Source organism: Amblyomma americanum, chromosome 8 (genome assembly GCF_052857255.1).
Source record: "Amblyomma americanum isolate KBUSLIRL-KWMA chromosome 8, ASM5285725v1, whole genome shotgun sequence".
In the NCBI taxonomy this organism is placed as follows: domain Eukaryota; kingdom Metazoa; phylum Arthropoda; class Arachnida; order Ixodida; family Ixodidae; genus Amblyomma; species Amblyomma americanum.
In genome coordinates, this window is record NC_135504.1 from 90464686 (window position 1) to 90481694 (window position 17009).

The 17009-nt window shown below is 48.4% G+C and overlaps 1 protein-coding gene and 1 pseudogene across 1 annotated transcript in view; one reads left to right on the plus strand and one right to left on the minus strand.

Moving 5' to 3' along the window:
• LOC144101993 (negative elongation factor B-like) overlaps positions 1-17009 on the plus strand; it is a 60250-nt gene that overhangs the window by 22278 nt on the left and 20963 nt on the right. The window contains exons 6-8 of the mRNA XM_077635239.1: positions 2295-2390; positions 5639-5698; positions 12818-12971. Coding sequence (XP_077491365.1) covers positions 2295-2390; positions 5639-5698; positions 12818-12971 — 310 coding nt within the window. The remainder of the gene's footprint in view (positions 1-2294; positions 2391-5638; positions 5699-12817; positions 12972-17009) is intronic.
• Positions 6938-11077, minus strand: LOC144101561 (uncharacterized; annotated as a pseudogene).

Here is a 17009-nt window from a genome sequence, read left to right on the forward strand (position 1 = left end):
CATCTCTTTTCATTGCAATGCCAGCCCGGAGCTGGTGTCAGCCCAGCTGGCTTTTGTACCCACTTCATTTATCTGTGGTTCTTGGGTGCACCTCTAAGCTAAGCCATAGCTTCTCACCGTTTAATCTTTGGGGAACCTTCAACTGCTTTCAAATGGTTGCCAGTTTATGAAAAAAAAATGGGCCAAATCAAAATGACTGAATAAAATCTAGCTGTCTGCCATGTGCAGTTGCAATAGGATTAGTCCCAAAATTAAGCGAGTAAAAGAAATGCGGATGCTAAGCAATGCATGTGTTCAGGAGGTTGGGGAAACCAATAGGCTCTCCGAGGAACCCAAAGGTTGCAGCACCCTGAACTGAGCAATTCTTTTCTGAAATGTTGAGTGCAGTAGCCGAATGGTCTTGGGACTCTTTGGAGCCTCAAAATTCGATCTTTTGGACTAAAAGAGACACCAGCAATACCATGGAGATCATTTTGGTACCAAAAGTTTGCTTTTCCAGCCTACTGTAGACACGAGCGGGCATTGCTCCACAAGCAACCAGTCCGCCACTGCCGCAAAAGGCACCATCTTGGATTTTAACAGAGGCAGTTGGTTGGACTGGCTTGGGTAGGTTTGGCGATTTGGTCTTCACCATTTCCATTCAAATAATGGTACGCTTTCCGTTGCTTTCAAGGAGATTTACAAACAGGGTGCTATCGCTTCAAAAACCGGACAGGTGCACCTGCAGTGTGGGGCAGAAGAGAGGTGAGGGCTGCGTTCGGGGATGCCCGCTTCCTCTCATTGGTTTCGACTGTCAGTGTTCGTGAGCATCATTGGCCACGTGGGAACAGACTGTTTGCTTCGCATGGCACGTACATAATTCGTTTGCGGCATGACCTGCATTTGCGTCACACTGCCTAGGATTGTGATGTGAGGTGGTGCGGACATGGCGGTCTCAGATACAGTTGAATATTGTCGTTTGTGAGAGGAATGTGGAGAGCGAAGAAATTAGCGATTTAGAAATTAGAAAAGTGACTTTCTAGAAGTTCTGATGTTTTTCGAACGGTTTGATCATTCGAACCATTTCACAGATCTTGCTGAGCCCAAAAGATCAGGCGGCGACTGTACTCTTGTTGTAATGTAACATGCAAGCTGACGCTGCCTTTTTAATTAAAGTCCTTGTGGAAGTAGAGAAGTAACAGGTGAAGGGGAACATATTTCGATGAAGGTGAAATGCAAAAGGCGGCTTGTGTGTCATGCGATGACAGTGCACGTTAAAGAACCTCAGGCGGTGTAAATCATCTCAGAGCCCTCTACTGTGGTGTTGCTCATAGCTTGTGTGTGGCTTCAAGATGTTAAAACCTCGCAATTTGCAATTCACAGTGATTACTCCATGAGTGTACGTGACAAGGACACGTCATATTTTCTAAATAGTTTCCCCCTGCATAAACCCACCGCGGTGACTCAATGGTTTAAGGTGCTCGGCTACTGAGCCGGAGCACCCAGGTTAGAACGACTGCAGCGGCCACGTTTCGATGAAGGCAAAATGCAAAAGGTGCCGGTGTGCTGTGCAATATCAGTGCACCTTAATGATCCCCAGCTGGTCGAAGTTATTCTGAGACCACCTCTACAGTATCTTTCTCTTCCTTCCTTCTTTCACTCCCTCCTTTATTCCTTTCCCTTATGGTGAGGTTTGGGTGTCCACCGAGATGTATGGGACAGTTACTGCTTACTGGGTCATTTCCTTTCCTCAAAAAACCAATTTTCCTTTTTTTTTCTCTCCTGCACAGATAACAACCACAAGACATTTTCTACTTCAGGCACCAAAGTTTGTTGTTCTGCATAAAATCACTGTTGCCTTTCCTATCGGAGTTACCTATACATTGATCAGGGGCAGCTAGCAGTGGCTGCAGTGCCTAATGGACGCAGAAGGGCAATAGCAATAAAAACAAAAAAAAAATAGAGGAGCTGCCATGGTGGCTCAGTGGTTATGGCGCTCAGCTGCTGACCCGAAAGACGCGGGTTCGATCCTGGCCGCGGCGGTCGAATTTCGATGGAGGCGAAATTCTAGAGGCCTGTGTGCTGTGTGCTGTCAGTGCACGTTAAAGAACCCCAGGTGATCCCCCAGCTTTGGGACGTTGAAACCCCATAAACCATAAACAAAAAAAGATAGAAATGTTGGGGCTCAGAAATGGTCATCTTGAGTAGTGTCTGCTGTTGCACTATGTGTCTTTGTTTGAATTCATCCTGCACTGAATTTGTGGCTGCACTGACGTAAAGGTGCACCAGTGTCTTTTCTCTCTCTTTTTTTGCAGGACAATCAGGTGCTGGTGCTGGTGCTGCGCATGCTCTCCCTGGGGCTCCGGGCCTGGGACATGATCAGCACCCAGCAGTACAAGGAGCCCAAGCTGGTACGTGGGCTAGCTACTCCCTCCCGCCACCCTGACAACCTCTAAGGCACTCTCCATGGAACGCACACCCGCAGTCATTTTCTGTTGGATGGCATTAGTGGCGGAGTTGGCAGTCATCAGAGTCTAGCAGTTTTGCACTCTGCCAGGCCAGCTGGGCTCTGCAAGCCTCGCTTGACATGAGCTTGCTTTGTGCCAACATCGTTTAGCTCACTTCATGCATGGCACAATTACAGTTGACGACCAAAAATGCGGACGCTTCGTCTTTTGGACGTGCTCTCTTTTGGAAAGGCTCGGAAAATGTGAGAGCGAGGGGGAGGGAGGCTCGGACTGTACTCCCGCTGCGCACGCTCTCCGACTTGCGGAACAGCTTTTTTTTTTTCTCTCTCCCAATGTCTCTCATCCTTCCCCCGCGTAACCATAGTGATCGGCTCGGAAAAGGTAGCCAGGAACGAAGGCGCCGGCGGCCTCCTCCTTTTGCCTTTTTTTTTCTTGTTGCTTTTTCACGAGTTTTGCTCAGCCAACCACAGCTTGTGCCTTTCGTACGTCGCTGTCGCCCTCGGAGGTGGCCATCGCGAGCACTTTGTTGGCGGAGGCTGCGCACGTGAATTCTTGTGTTTTGTGCGCGTTCTTGGGTTTCTTGTTCATTATTGTTTTGCGTGCGTCTCACGACACGTGTGACTGGATCGTGGTGAGCTGACGTGGAAGTAGTGGCTGCAGCAAGCACAAGCAGCGTCAAGAAGTGCACGAACCTGGACTTTGCGACAAAGCTGAAAGCCATTCAACGTGTTGAGGCGGGCGAGAAAAGTGCGACGGTGGCAGACGACTTCGGGATTCCTCAGAGCACTCTAAGCACTTTGTTAAAAAACAAGGCAGACATAAAGTCGAAACAGCGGAGCAACGAACGTCGGGAGCTTGTCGTGTGCGCGCTCCTGCCCACGAGAAAGTTGAAAAGGCTCTCTATGCGTGGTTTTTAGAGGTGCGGGCTAAGAACATTCCGGTGGATGGCCCAGTACTAATGGCTAAAGATAAATGGTTTTCCGCTGCACTCGGTGATGACAACTTCGCCGACAACACAGGGTGACTGCAGAGGTTTAAGAACCGCCATAAGATAGTTGGCAAAACCATTTTGTGGGGAAAGCGGAGCCGTCATCAGCCAGGATATCCAGCAGTGGATTTCGAAGGAATGGCCGGAAATTTGCGCAAAGTTTTCACCCGCAGAAATCTTAAATGCCGACGAGACCGGGCTGTTTTGGCAGATGCTGCCCAGCAAGACGCTCGATGTCCAGGGCAGCACGTGTCACGGGGGCAAGATGAGCAAAGTCCGCGTGAGCGTTCTGCTCGCTGCTAACATGGATGGCTCTCAAAAGCTCCAGCCCTTTGTGATCGGCAAAGCAAGGGCACCGCGCTGCTTTGAAAAACTGTAAGCAGCTCCCCGTTCGCTACGCCTTCAATAAGAAGGCGTGGATGACGCGTCAGCTGTTTGCAGAATGGCTGCAAGCGTGGGACGCCGAACTGGGCAAGTTGGGGTGTCACGTTTGCCTTCTCGTCGATAATTGCTCGGCCCATCACACCACGTTGCTGCTGGCGAACACGACAGCAAAGTTGCAGCCGCTCGACCAGGGCATCATTAAGTCGTTCAGGGTCGGCTACAGGAGGCGACTCATTGATAGGCTTTTGGTGAACCTCTGCATGGGCACCGAGCTTAAGGTTGACCTGCTGGGGGCCATTCAAATGATGACGGGCGCCTGGAGAGACATGAAGCAGGATACCGTGGCCAACTGCTTCCGGAAGGCAGGCCTCGTGACGGCCAAACTTCCCGAAACCTGCGAAGACGGCGACAACGAGCGCATGGACGACGCGTTTCGCGAGTTGTCGTCCCTTTTCCCGGCTGCCGTTCCAGCCGAAGTGTCTGCTGACGATTTTGTGAACGTTGACAGCAATGTTCAGGCTGTTGTGAGCCTCGCCGACGAGGACATTGTAGCTGCAGTCGCAGGGACCCAGGCCGACAGCTCGAGTGGCGACGAAGATCGTCCGGACGAGGTGGCGGCTACACGCTCGTACTCCGCCGCTGAAGTGGCGGCCGCGTTCAGCTTGATTCGCCGTTGTTGCGGCGACATGGAAGGAACCGGGCTTTCGCACCTGAACAGCCTCGATAAGATCGAGGTTTGCGTCTTTGATTTCATTTGCAAGGTGAAGAAGCAGACCAACATAAGCGATTTTTTTTTCACGCAAATAAAGCATTACGTTGCGTCGTGTGTGCGGAAATAGTTGTCATTCTTGAATGCTCCGATCGGTAGGTCATCGTCCGCCACAGGTAAAGTCTCTGGGTCTGTATTTTTTTATATTGAATTTTTAATATATCAAATTAATTCGCGATCTCCTTCGAGTTCGATGTATCCGTGTTCGACTGTATTAACACAAAAGTGTTGAAGGTCCCATTCAGCGGAGAACCTGGCATAGTGGTTGTCGCCAGCATGTGCGGAAGAGCCGGATTGGTCGAAAGGGTTGTGACATCACACATTGAGCTGTGGAATGAAGATTGACTGAAGCATTAGAAAACTGGTAATTAGATTACAACATTGACTCAAACGTCACTAGGACATGTAAGTATGCACAGTAAATGAATTGAACTGAAAAGGAAATTGGGGGCAATCAGGTGGATATTGAACCCCTGACCTTTGGGTTGTTAGTCAGATACACTATCCCTAGGCCACGCAGACACGTTATGGAAACGGTGTATGTGCTTGGGCAAGAGGAGCCGCTGATGAGACCCAGTAATGTTATTACTCCATACCCGTAAAGGCGGAGCCTAATTGTCTCAAATTTTTTGGGTGCACTTGTCATGCTTACGCATCCTTTATGGTAGTACGTCATATGAGACAAATCTTCATGGTCTCTTCAGGTTCACCTAAAAGGTTTTCTGCTGTACCATTACTTTCACTGTCCACTGTTATATATACTTCCTAACACCTGTAATAACTTAGCTTATTAGTAAAACCTCTGTCCTTGACTCTAGAATTGAACCACCTGCTCTAGAATTGAATCACCAACTTTGCTGACAATGGCTGTTGGAGGTGCTTTTTTGTCATCACCCTCTCAGTCCCAGGATTGCTCGGCAGCCCATCCAAAAGCCTCAAGATTGCATATATAACGCGGAAATAATTGCAACCGCCGGATGGGTATTGCATCACTCAGATCCCGAGTGTGGCTGAATTTGTTTTGAGACTATCTCTCTCTCTCTCATGCAGGATGTGCAGCTCGTCACAAAGTTTCTGCCTGCCCTGATGTCCCTCATTGTTGACGATCAGGTGAGTAGTACTGGGTACACTTTTTTTTCTTTTTCGTTTAGGTGTGGCACAAGTGGCTAGCTCTGAATCCGGCTGAATGCAGTCAGTTTTTTTTTCTGCCACGCTGTTTTTGATGGGGCACTGAGGACAGCTTCATCCAAATAGTGTTTTCAGTAAAATTGATTTTCTGGCTCTTTCTGGGCACACAGGTGTTTCTGCTGCAGCAACAACACATTTATTGCCGGTAAAACTGGATTTAAAAACCTTCCCACTAGTCTATACAAACTTGTGACATCCCTACCAAAAAGGATCCGTTGCCACCTCTGTGAAGTGGCTGGCTTTATCACGCAGCATCTGGGATTCGTGCCCAAAAATCAACGTCGACGCTTGTGTGTGGTGCAGCGAGGGCAGTAGAATCGGACGGACCTTGCGTGTTAGTTCGCCGTAGTTGTGGGTTTCGCTTGCTGCCGCCAAGCGTTGTAGTTTTGTTATGATGGGCAATGGCTGGGAGTTTGCTGTTTAACATGAGAAGCGCGCGGCTGGCAGGAAATTTGAAGTGATTGAGAAGTGCGCCCGACGATGGCACAACCAAAAGAATGCATTGCGGAACACAAGCTGCAAAAAGCGCGCTTTCCAAGATAAGCCGTCCAAGTTTTCCGAAGAGCTGCTCTGCTAAGTGATGGAAGCGCGAAACTACGGCTACGCGTTGACGGCGAACGTGCTGTGCAACTTCTTGTGGGATGAGCGTGCACCGGAGCACAGCACCAGCTCGGAGTCAAAATGCACCGCAAGTGGCAATTGAACACAGAATAAATGCCGTTGATTTCCTGATTGGTGTGCTTTCACTTTAAAAAAAAAGTTTTTTTTTTTCGCAGATCGCGTGTATGGGCCCAAAAATTGGCCCTCAAATCAGGAAAGAAAGTGCAGCCCTTAGACGCGTTTATACAATATATTGGAACCCGTTACGCTGTCGCATCATACCCTTAAGGCGAAGCTTAAGTGTCTCCTCCAATTTGCGCTTGTTTCTTTCCTGAAGGATTGCAACCCAGGAAGCCGTGTCGCCTTCAGTATCGGCGTCAAAGACTTATATTACAGCCTACCGCATGACAAACGGTTGAAATGTGTAGAAATGCGTATTACAGAAGATAATGATGAGCTAGCGTTCGTCACAAAGTGTGGTCTGACAGTTGAAAGTTTCATAGAGTTACTCCAGTTTTACCTGTGTTCGACAGTCGTGGGTTGGCTGGGCAAACTTTATTCTCAGAAGGCAGGAGTGTGTATCGGGTCAAACGTCGCCCCTGTCCTTAGTGAAATTTTTCTCATGTACGTGGATAGGGACCTCGGGAGGGAACTATTGGGACTGCACCTTAAGCCCAGTGTAGTGCAAAGCTCAGTATAAGCTCGCAAGTTGCCTGCATTGTACCTAGCAACTGCCTCGTAAACTGCTGCTTCTACAGTGAAGAGGGAGACATGCTGCTGCTTCGATATCAATGTCCAAATCACCGAATGAAGGCTTTCGGCAGCGTTCTGCGTCTTGTTGCCACTGCATCGAGCCAGTAAATTAGGGTCGGACAAGCGTGGGTAGACTGGTAGCAGCGCTTGCACAACTCTGCTTGGAAGACTGTACTTGTGTGGAGGTTGTGGCTTGCCTTCTGCCTCAGCTGCACAGTGCCTGCACCAGCTGTGGGCACCAGGTGGGCAAAGATCATGATGGGGCTCAGCATCTGTGGATGCAATGTGATGTAGTGTTGCCATCACTGCCCTCTGCATTTCTTCCACATTTGTGCTATTTCGCAGGGCTAGGCCATCATAATTAGTCAGTCTTTTTTATCAAATCCTGCGTCAAGGCACCTTTCCCACCGAGTGGCTCTTCCTTCTTGGCTTTGTTCACAAGAGAGCGAAGTGCTGTGCCCATCCTTTTTTGCACATGGTTCACACAGTCCTCCTTTGTGAGAGGTATGAACCCATATGTTTGATCATTGCACAAGGTCAGGTAGGTGCGACTGTCTCCATCACAGATTACATTTGTGTATCTGAGGTCGTTCCTGTCAAGGGAGCGCCCAAAAAGCTGCAGTGCGGCTTCAATTTCCATGCGTCCTGCATTGACATCAATGTTTTTTTGGCACTGGTGAGCCTTCTTCCATTCATGGTATGCAGGGTCGGTTTCAGTTGGCCCTATTTCACACCCAAGGCAGAAGTTGGACAAGACTACAGTCAAGCACAAGACCCGTGTAAAATTCTATTACACAGCCTACACCAATGTGTGAGCTGTGCCCACGCTCCAGCCATGTGCCGTCATAAACAACTGTAATGTTCTTGGTGAAGTTGACTTCCATTTCTTTGTAAACATCTTTGACAGCCTTCACAGCACCTGCAAAAAAATTTTGTGCAGCAACTTGAGCAGCTGGCTTCAGCACTTTCTTCAAATGCTCTTGGTATGTCTTCTGGTGCAGTCCTCGGTATGAAACATTCATCACTGCCCAGAAGTCATTCAGAGAAGTGGGCCCTTTGCCAATGCTCCTGATTGCTTGCGTAAAACTGAGGTTTACATCAAAAGCCCTCGCACCTTGCTTTCTTTGCGAGGACCACTGGGAGCTGATAACAGCACACGAACATTTCAGCACCATTTTCACAGCAAGTCCAAGTCTGGTGTCTTGGTCCACTGCTAGGCTTGGCCGCCGGCAAATCGGGCAGAGGGCAGCCCTGATCAGCGAATTTAGAGCACCCATTTGAATTACCACGAACTCATCATCTGATGCAGGCGTAGTATCGGATTCCGGCAGCGCGGTCAGCGTGAACTTCCGCTCAGTTGCCGACATCGCACCAGCACCAAGCGACTCGCGAAACAGTGGTCGCACGCGCTTGTGCCGATTCTGCGGACAGAAAACTTGGCTCTCTGTGTTCCTGAATGGTACGACGCCCGCCGCATGGAACATCGGCACAGCTCCGCTGATTGAACGCATCTGCCGACGCACCATGTATCACTTCTTCCGAAATGGCTTGAGTGTCGCGTTGAAGAGCCTCATCAAGGAAACAGTCCTCTGCTGACAAATCTGACCTGCGTCGCAACTCCGTTGCATTGTCCGGTACGCGGCCGTAGCTTGTCGACGGCCCAGGATCCAGGGCGACATCGCTGTCACTGCTTGATGGCTGACTTGGTGGGGCACCGTCCGGCACGCTGGCGTCCGATGCCGGCGCCCGCACACCGTCATTTGACGAGTCCGCCTCATCGGCGCTTTCGCTTTCCGTACGCAAGCTCAGCCTTTCGTTTCTTTCGAAACGTGCGACCCATGACTACAGAATGTGGACGACTTGCGCGAGAAGAACCGGCCTCGGTATCCAGAGCAGCGTTGGTCCCGTGTCCGGCAGCCCGCGACTGTTCAAGCAGAAGACGTTGCGCCGGATTGTAAAAGCTAGGACTCCACGACAAAGAACGGTGAACGATCGCAAAAATGGCGAAAGGCAGAAGAGGAACACAAAGACACCCGCAACGAAAAAGCCGATGCAGACGACAAGCCTTGCGGCTGCCGGAGGTGACCACGTGACCACACGCGCAGCAGCCAATAGCAGACACGCAATCTGCCGCGAGCAAGCTTTGTCCAATCGCAGCTGTGCATTCGAGCCGCGGGAAATTCGAAAGCTCTCGCGAGCCTTTCATTCACAGGCAAGCCACGCCCATACCATGCCACCGCCGCTGCCGGCGATGCCGGGGAAAAAAAGCGCAAGAATTCACAAACAAAACAAGGCCAAGATGGCGGCGCTCGCTTGAGCGCTTGAGATATGGCGCTCGCGCGAAATACAGATGTTTTCAGCTCTCGCTCGCTGCTCAGTAGCTGCCGCGGCATGTTATATATTTAATTTGAAGGACTTTTACAATGAATTACGCGCTGATAATTACAGGAAAGAAAGTTTATAACACGTTCTACCCAAATACGTGGTTTTCCAAAATTTGATTTTTTCGCGATTTTTTGGCTTTCGAAGCCTGCGTGTCCCCCCTTGAGGGGGAGGTGGGGATCAGGGCGAACTGTTTTGTTCTTTGACCTAGAGCAATGAAATTTGGTAGCCACACTGAAAAGTGTCTTAAATAAAGAAATATGGAGTTTCATTATGATACCTTGAATAGTTTTCAAGTTACAAAATGTTACATGTGTTCCGCTTGTGGAAAACCTGGCACTGTAACGAAACATGCCAGGGAGCTGCCTTCAATTTCAATCTTTGCTCAAAAGAGCCCTGCAGGGTACAGCAGTTCCAAAAATTTTTTTAAACCCATTATTTTTTTTACACAGAACATCATGTTCACCTTCACTAACTGTGCCAGAACTTGTCGTTCACAAATAAGCTGTAGAAAAAAAAAACTAAGCCCTCAACGAGATATTGAAGACTGTCATACCCTCAAGCACACTTCAGGGAATAAATAAAAACAAACAGGATCAAAATTGGTTCAGGCATTCCCACGCTACCCTCTCCACAGACAAAGCAGAATGCCCAAAACACACTTTTGAGAAAACGTCTCTCAAAATTTTCGGAGCAGTTCAAAACTCTCAAAATGCACCAGGACTGTAGTTTTCGCTGCCTTTGGTTACACGTGACTTCTTGGGTCTCTGCCCTTTGACTTCGTGCACACGAGACGATTTTTTGGCTCGCTGATGGTCTTTTTCTGCAGCCCTCTGAAGGGGAAGGGCACCAGGTTTTAAGACCGGGAGGTATGTTGACGACTACCTGGTGTTTACAGACCACGATCGCTTAGGAGCGCGCATGGCTGACATTTGGAAGATATTCAGAAAATGTGGTGCAGGGCTGGAATTCACTTCCAAGGCACTGTCCGACGATGAGTTGCAGTTCTCGGATTAGAGCTTGCAGTTCGGTCCCGGTCATGTGTGCTGGAAATACAACCCTTGATCAACCAAACCGCTCCTTAGTTCCCATTCAAGTCATTCAAAAATTGTTAAAAACGGCATTGTCAGTTCCTGCCTTCGGAATTCAATGACAAAATCCTGTCACCATGCTCTCAGCGACAGTTTCCAGTCTCAACTCTCCAGGATTAGGCTTGCCGGGTACCTAAGTTTTACGATAACAGAGGCCTGCTCTCGTCTGCTCAAGTGGGTGAAACTGCAGGACACCCGGCAGACTCGTGACAACCAAACAAAAGGGAAAAAAAGTTGCTGTTCTTCCCTACCTACATCGCATCACCCATGGGCTGAAGAATGTGGCAAGTCGGTATGAAGTTAATGTAGGAATACCAGCTCCCACCAAACTAAAGCAGGTATGTACGGCGATCTGAAGGGAGAGGGAACCGTAGAAAAAAACGAAAGTTTGTGGCACCGTGCACAGAGACAAGATCGTCGCTTGTCGCAAAGGGGTTGTGTACCAGATTCGGCTCTCCTGCGGAGCCCGGTACATTGGGCACACAGGACGGTGCTTAAACAAAAGGTTGCAAGAACACAGAAATAATCTAGAAAACAGCAATCAACTTTCATATTTGGTGAGCCATTGTAAAAAGTGCTAAATAATTAAAAAGAAAAAATGCACAGCCATGTGGCGTAGCACAAAGGTGCTGTCAAACCACGCGAGAAATGATGGAATCCTATTATATCAGCCAAGAGCCAAATTGTGTCAGCAAACCGTCAGTCACCCTCAATGACAAAGAGATAGCTTTTCTTGGTGGCCTTTGAGCGTCACGTGCATCTCTGCCTCATCTTTTATCTCCTTTAGCGTATCATGTGGTGTACTATGTGTATGTTTCTCCCTTTATAAGCACCAGGTGTTGCTAATAAAACCTTAGTTGAGAGTCAGCGCTCGTCCAGTGTGCTTCTTGTTGTTGTCCGACGTTGTTCGCGCTGTTTTACAAAAGATGCACCCGTATTCTGATTTGAACAAACGTGTGTACCAACTAGATGCTAGGGTAGAATTAGCTGGGCAATTGTGGAGGTATAATTTTTTGGCATCACAGCAAAGGGTCGCATTAGTAAACGTTGTCAATGGCTTTTATCCCCTGTTGAGATCAGGTATGTATGTGCGCACCTAGCAACGGTAGAATGAGAAAAATAAAACAAAAACCTGACACGTATGCACTTTTCCTGTGGTCACGTCCACTTCCCATTTCCAAATAAAAAGCCCATTTTTGTCAAATAAAGATTCATTTTATAGTTGCACTTTTTTTACTTTACATCTGTCCTCGTGTCCACACCGAGCGCATTCAAGTTGCAGAAAATTACTGCAGTGCAGTCCATTTATAATGATATTGAGGAAATCGGAAATACTGTCGTTATAATGGATTGTAATTATATCTGGACGGGCAGAAAAAAAATGGCCACCGAAAGAACACACCCATGTTTTACAGGTATTCCCCTATGCATGCAGCCAGCCCCACCAACGCGCCTGTCAAGGGCGCGCAGCGTCTTGGGGCTCTGCCTTGTTTGCAGATGGAGCCACTCCCGCCGGAGATCCTGTCAAAAGATAAACACCCTGCTGTGTTATTCACCTACAGCATCTTGGCGCTCTGCCGAGGTCTGTGCTGCGTGAATGCACGAATGGGCAGAAACGGCAGAAACTTCGCTCATGCGAGGAAATGTTGCACAGCAGCAGCCGTGCTGGCTCTTCCTTCTTCCCTGCAGCGATTGCGATGATGATAGCGCTTGGTTTCTAAGGGCAATGTGATTTGCCATGCCCATCTGTTTGCTGCACTTAGAACGAGTTTTGACGTCATTCACTTCATAGAATTTTATTTTGTACCAGACTTTTGGGCAATCTTTTTTAGTAAACATCTTCCGGATGACAAGAATCGAATCGTATCTGTTAATTTGCGGATGGTCGTATTGTTATATATGGTCATTTTTACAAGGGGGCAATAGGAAAATTGATCAATCTATAAATTTTTATTGTTATAATTGATGTCATTATGTTGGGTATAGTTATAATTGGATTACACTGTACTAATCTTTCTGCTCATTAAAAGTGCCAGTAGGGTTCCTGAGAAGCCACTTTCCCGCTCTAGTGCAGCTTATTGTTTTGACTAGTTCTCAAAGCTAGGCAGTGCTTTAATTTACGGTTGGTTGTTATGCATCAGAATGCTGATTGGTTAATAGGCTGCCTAACTATGCCTAACTAGTATGTCTTGGCTCTTCACCTTTCGTCGCACAGGTGCGGAGTCTGGGCTCTCGGCTGCCACAGGATGACCGGGAATCGGCCATCACGACCATAGAGCATTCGGGACCACCTCCAGATGCGTACCAGGCTTACGTTCAAGAGAACGCTGTGGCCAGCATGCTGGCGGTCTACTACACCTTCCACACAGGTCAGTCAGCATCCATTTATTTTTTTCTATCTAGCCCATATTAAATGTTCATAAAAAAATTACTTTTCTGCTGTATTACGAAACTGGAAACCATGTCCAGCTGGAACCATTTCCAGCTTGAAACCACGATATCTCAGCTGGCACGTCTTCGTTTCCAGCTGGAAAATGCCATTTCCAGGAAAGTTTGTTGCTTTCAGCTGGAAAATGACGCCTTTCAGCTAGCTGCAGCTGGAAAATGCCATTTCCACTTCTGGAGCTGTAAATGCAATTGGCATTTGCATTTGCATTAGCATTTGCATTTTCACATCAAAAAGCACCTTTTTTTTTTGAAGGGAGCTTCCTAGCATGTGGTAAAAAGGCAGAGCACTATTGAATGCAGAAAAAGCATTATTTGGTTTATGCAAAAATTAGTTGTTTAAAGCTCCCAAGTGCCGTGGTAGAAGCGTTTTGAAGATTGGATGCCGGGCTTGGAAGAGCACTGCCAGCAATCACAGCTCAGCTCCCATTCACTCCAGAATTGCGTGTGAAGCCACAGCGGTGGCTCGGTGGTTAAGGCAGCTGACCCAAAAGATGCGGATTTGATTTTGGGCATGACGGTTGCATTTCGATGGAGGTGAAATTCTAGAAGCCCGTGTACTGTGCGATGTCAGTGCACGTTAAAGAACCCCAGGTGGTCGACATTATCTGGAGCCCTTCACTCATAACCTGGGTTGCTTTGTGACGTTAAACCCCATAAACCAAACCAAACGAGAATTGTGTGTGCTTCAGCAAACTTAAAGTAAAGGCACAACAATATGTGTAAAATGGCCAGCAAGTTTCAGGGTGCCTGGGCAGAAGGATCCAGGCAGCCAAGAACCGTTGCTCGAGAGGGCTTCGACCACTTCAAGCTGTTTCTGGTTACAAGCTCATCGAAGTGAATGGCAGGGAGGGTTGACCTGCTGCAGTGGCTCAGTGGTTGGAGTGCTCGGCTACTGAGTACTGAGTCAGAGGACCCGGGTTAAAGGGGGAGCTCGGTCTTGAAAAAAAAATTGTTATTAATGCAGACACAGTCAAAGGGACACTGAGGAGAAATTGAAGTTGGCTTGTATCGATAGAATACCAGCTCCTGATCACAAAAACGCCGCTCTTACTGAAAACAAAGCTCTTGTAAGGTAGAAAATAGCAAGACCCAAAACACAGGTATCGCCGCCACAGGCCAATCTCGCAAGTACAAGCGTGGTGACGCCATAGGACAAGAGACGCCACCTTGGAGGAATTTCTCATCCTACTTGGTTTCGCGAATCTCTGAGGCTGACAAACGTAGGTTGCGCAGATCAATAATGAAGTAAGTTTTGTTTTAAAACCAATAGTGCACTTTAATCACGCAAAGAAGGCAGGCAAAAGACAACCTGAATGTTGGAAGCAAAGAAAACGGATGCTTGGCGGCGCCACAGGCGGCCAGGAGAGTTTCGATTTGTTATGGCGCTTCGCGTCTATGAGCTTTGCGTGCCCCGTGGTTTTGTTTTTGACGCGCTTCGATTTACAAGCACTGAACAGCAGAGGAACTCCAAGTGCCGCTTCAAGTGCTAGTTAACCTTTGAAGGAGCCTGTTAAGGCTTGTCAGATGATCGCCACGGTCGATAAAAAGCTATGATGGCACGATGGTAGGTGATCGTACAAGGCAGCACTTGTGTATTCGCATGTTTGCCCGGCGAAACATTCCCGGCTGTGCCAGTCAACTTCAAACTACTTAACGGAAATTATTTATTAGGGACGGGAGACAAGGTACAAAGCAGTTCAGAAAACTTGCTGATGGCCTAGCTCTGTTAGGTCAGGATATACCTAGCGAAAGCACGGAGATTTCTGCATCAGAAGAGTGCATTCACTAGATGCGCCTTTATTAACGGCCGTTACTTGAGCCGTCGTGGCGGAGCGCTAGCGTTTCCGCCTCAAACGCCAAAGGCCCTGGTTCGATTCCGAACCTCGGCACCGGACTTCTTTTCTTTTATTCAGTGAGTGGGCGGGGGGTTTCAGTGGCTCCCATGGATGCCGCCGCTGAATACGTTGGTTAGCGCGGTTAAGCGCAGGCTCTGGTAAGGCGCGTTTATGCTGCGGCGAGGCGCGCGCGCGCGCCCACCCTGCACGGCGAAGTTACGTCGGTCAAAGAGAGACCCTCTATACTCCAACTGCGCTTGACCGCCGACGCGTTCGGCGGCTTCGGCGCACTCTGACCGCATTGGCGGGGAGATTGGAGCATGTATCTATTTCGTGCCGACGGCCCGACCAGACTGATTTGGCTCCGCGGCGAGGTGCGCGTTATATTCAATAGCTGCGGCAGTCCGGTGGAGCTGTTCTTTTCGAGCTCGGCTATTTTAATCCATTCACAGTACATATCTGAAGGTACATGCAAATTGGCGAGAGAGCCAGATCCAGTGGACCCGTTGGATCTAGTGGAATCCGTTGAAGTGTCGTGCGCCGGCTTTAGTTTCAAGCCGCCGACTTTAAACGCGACCGCCCTCGGGCACCCATTTGTTTTTTGTGGCAAAAAATAAATAAATAACTTGGCCCTTGCAACCGTGGGAGACCTCGACGCTGCCTGCTGCGCCGTGAAACCGCTCCATTCAAGGAATCACAATCCGTTGGCCCCAAAGCCTCGGCCAGCCTCCGATGGGCGCAACGCACCCCTCGCGACTCCTCGCATTAGGGTTTTGATATTTAGTTTGCAATGGCTGCTCTCTGAGGAAGGGGGGAAACCACCCGCCGGCGCCTAACCTAACCGTGCTCCCTCAAAAGCATCGCACACTCTGTGAGGCTGAGGCCGCTGAAAAGCAGGCCGGAGTTATTGCGAGAACTACGTCGTCGAGTTCGGGAACGGGATCCATTGTAACGCTGGCAAGACGCCGGTGCAAACGTAAACGAAGCGACGGTGGCGGCCCCCGATAGATGCCTTCAACGTGCGGCGGCGGTAGCTTTCATTTCGGCTGCTGCTAGGCCACACCACTAGACGCCAGAAATCACGGAGTCTCCGTTTACGTCACGTTCACGTCACTCCGTTCTGTGTCGTCATAAGAGTTCTCCGTGTCGTCATAAGAGTTCTCGAGTTTGAATCGGAGCGGCGGGAAAAAAAATTTTCAACTTCGAATCCAAATTTCTTTGAAATAAATGCATCTTTCGCTCCCGGAGAAGCGTCAACAAAGCCATGAAATGCCGAACTATCAGATATTGCTAACAAAAAAATTTTGATAGGGTTCTCCTCAGTGTCCCTTTAAGAAATCTTCAGGGAACATGTATTTTTATGTGCTGATTCTAAATATGTCATTTAATTTCATGTTAAACAATTCCTTGAGCACTTATGTAATCGTTATGCAAGCATTTTGTGAAAAGCTTTCAAGAAAATTTGGTGCAGGAAACTTGCTGAAGTGTACGTAATGGGTTCTCTTGACATAGGGGAATGCAATAAGGGTAAAAATGTCTTCCTTCCTGTCATAGAACTTAAGGTGTAGGGTTTTACAATTGTTGCTTCAGAAATGCCAAGTGTGTATTTCTGTTTCGGAAGTTTGCACTATAACTCAAGTTCTATGATGGCCAGGATGATAATTTTACCTTTATTGCATTCCTTGGCGTCTGCAGAGCCCAATGTATACGTATACATTTCATTAAGTCCCGGCTGCGGCAGCTGCGTTGCGGTGAAGGCAATGCGCTCAAGCTCTGTAATGTGAGGTAGCTCTATTTTTGAGCTGCTGGTCAAATACCATTTTTGTATTAATACAGTAAAAGCTCGTTAATTCGAACTCGGTTAATTCGAACTTACGGTTAATTTGAGCTGACGCCCGGGTCCCGGCACAGCCCCGTGTATTTCAATGAAGGAAAACGCTCAATAATTCGAACAAGTCGGCATCCGCTACGGTTAATTTGAAGCAGGAGCCACTGGCTGACACCACTCCTCGTAGATAAAAGTTGGCCCATAGGAAGTAAAACACACTCCAAATTTACCAGAGGTTTAAAACAATGGAAAAGAAAAAAAAAAGCCGAATGCACAAGGCTCACGGAGGCTGCCTT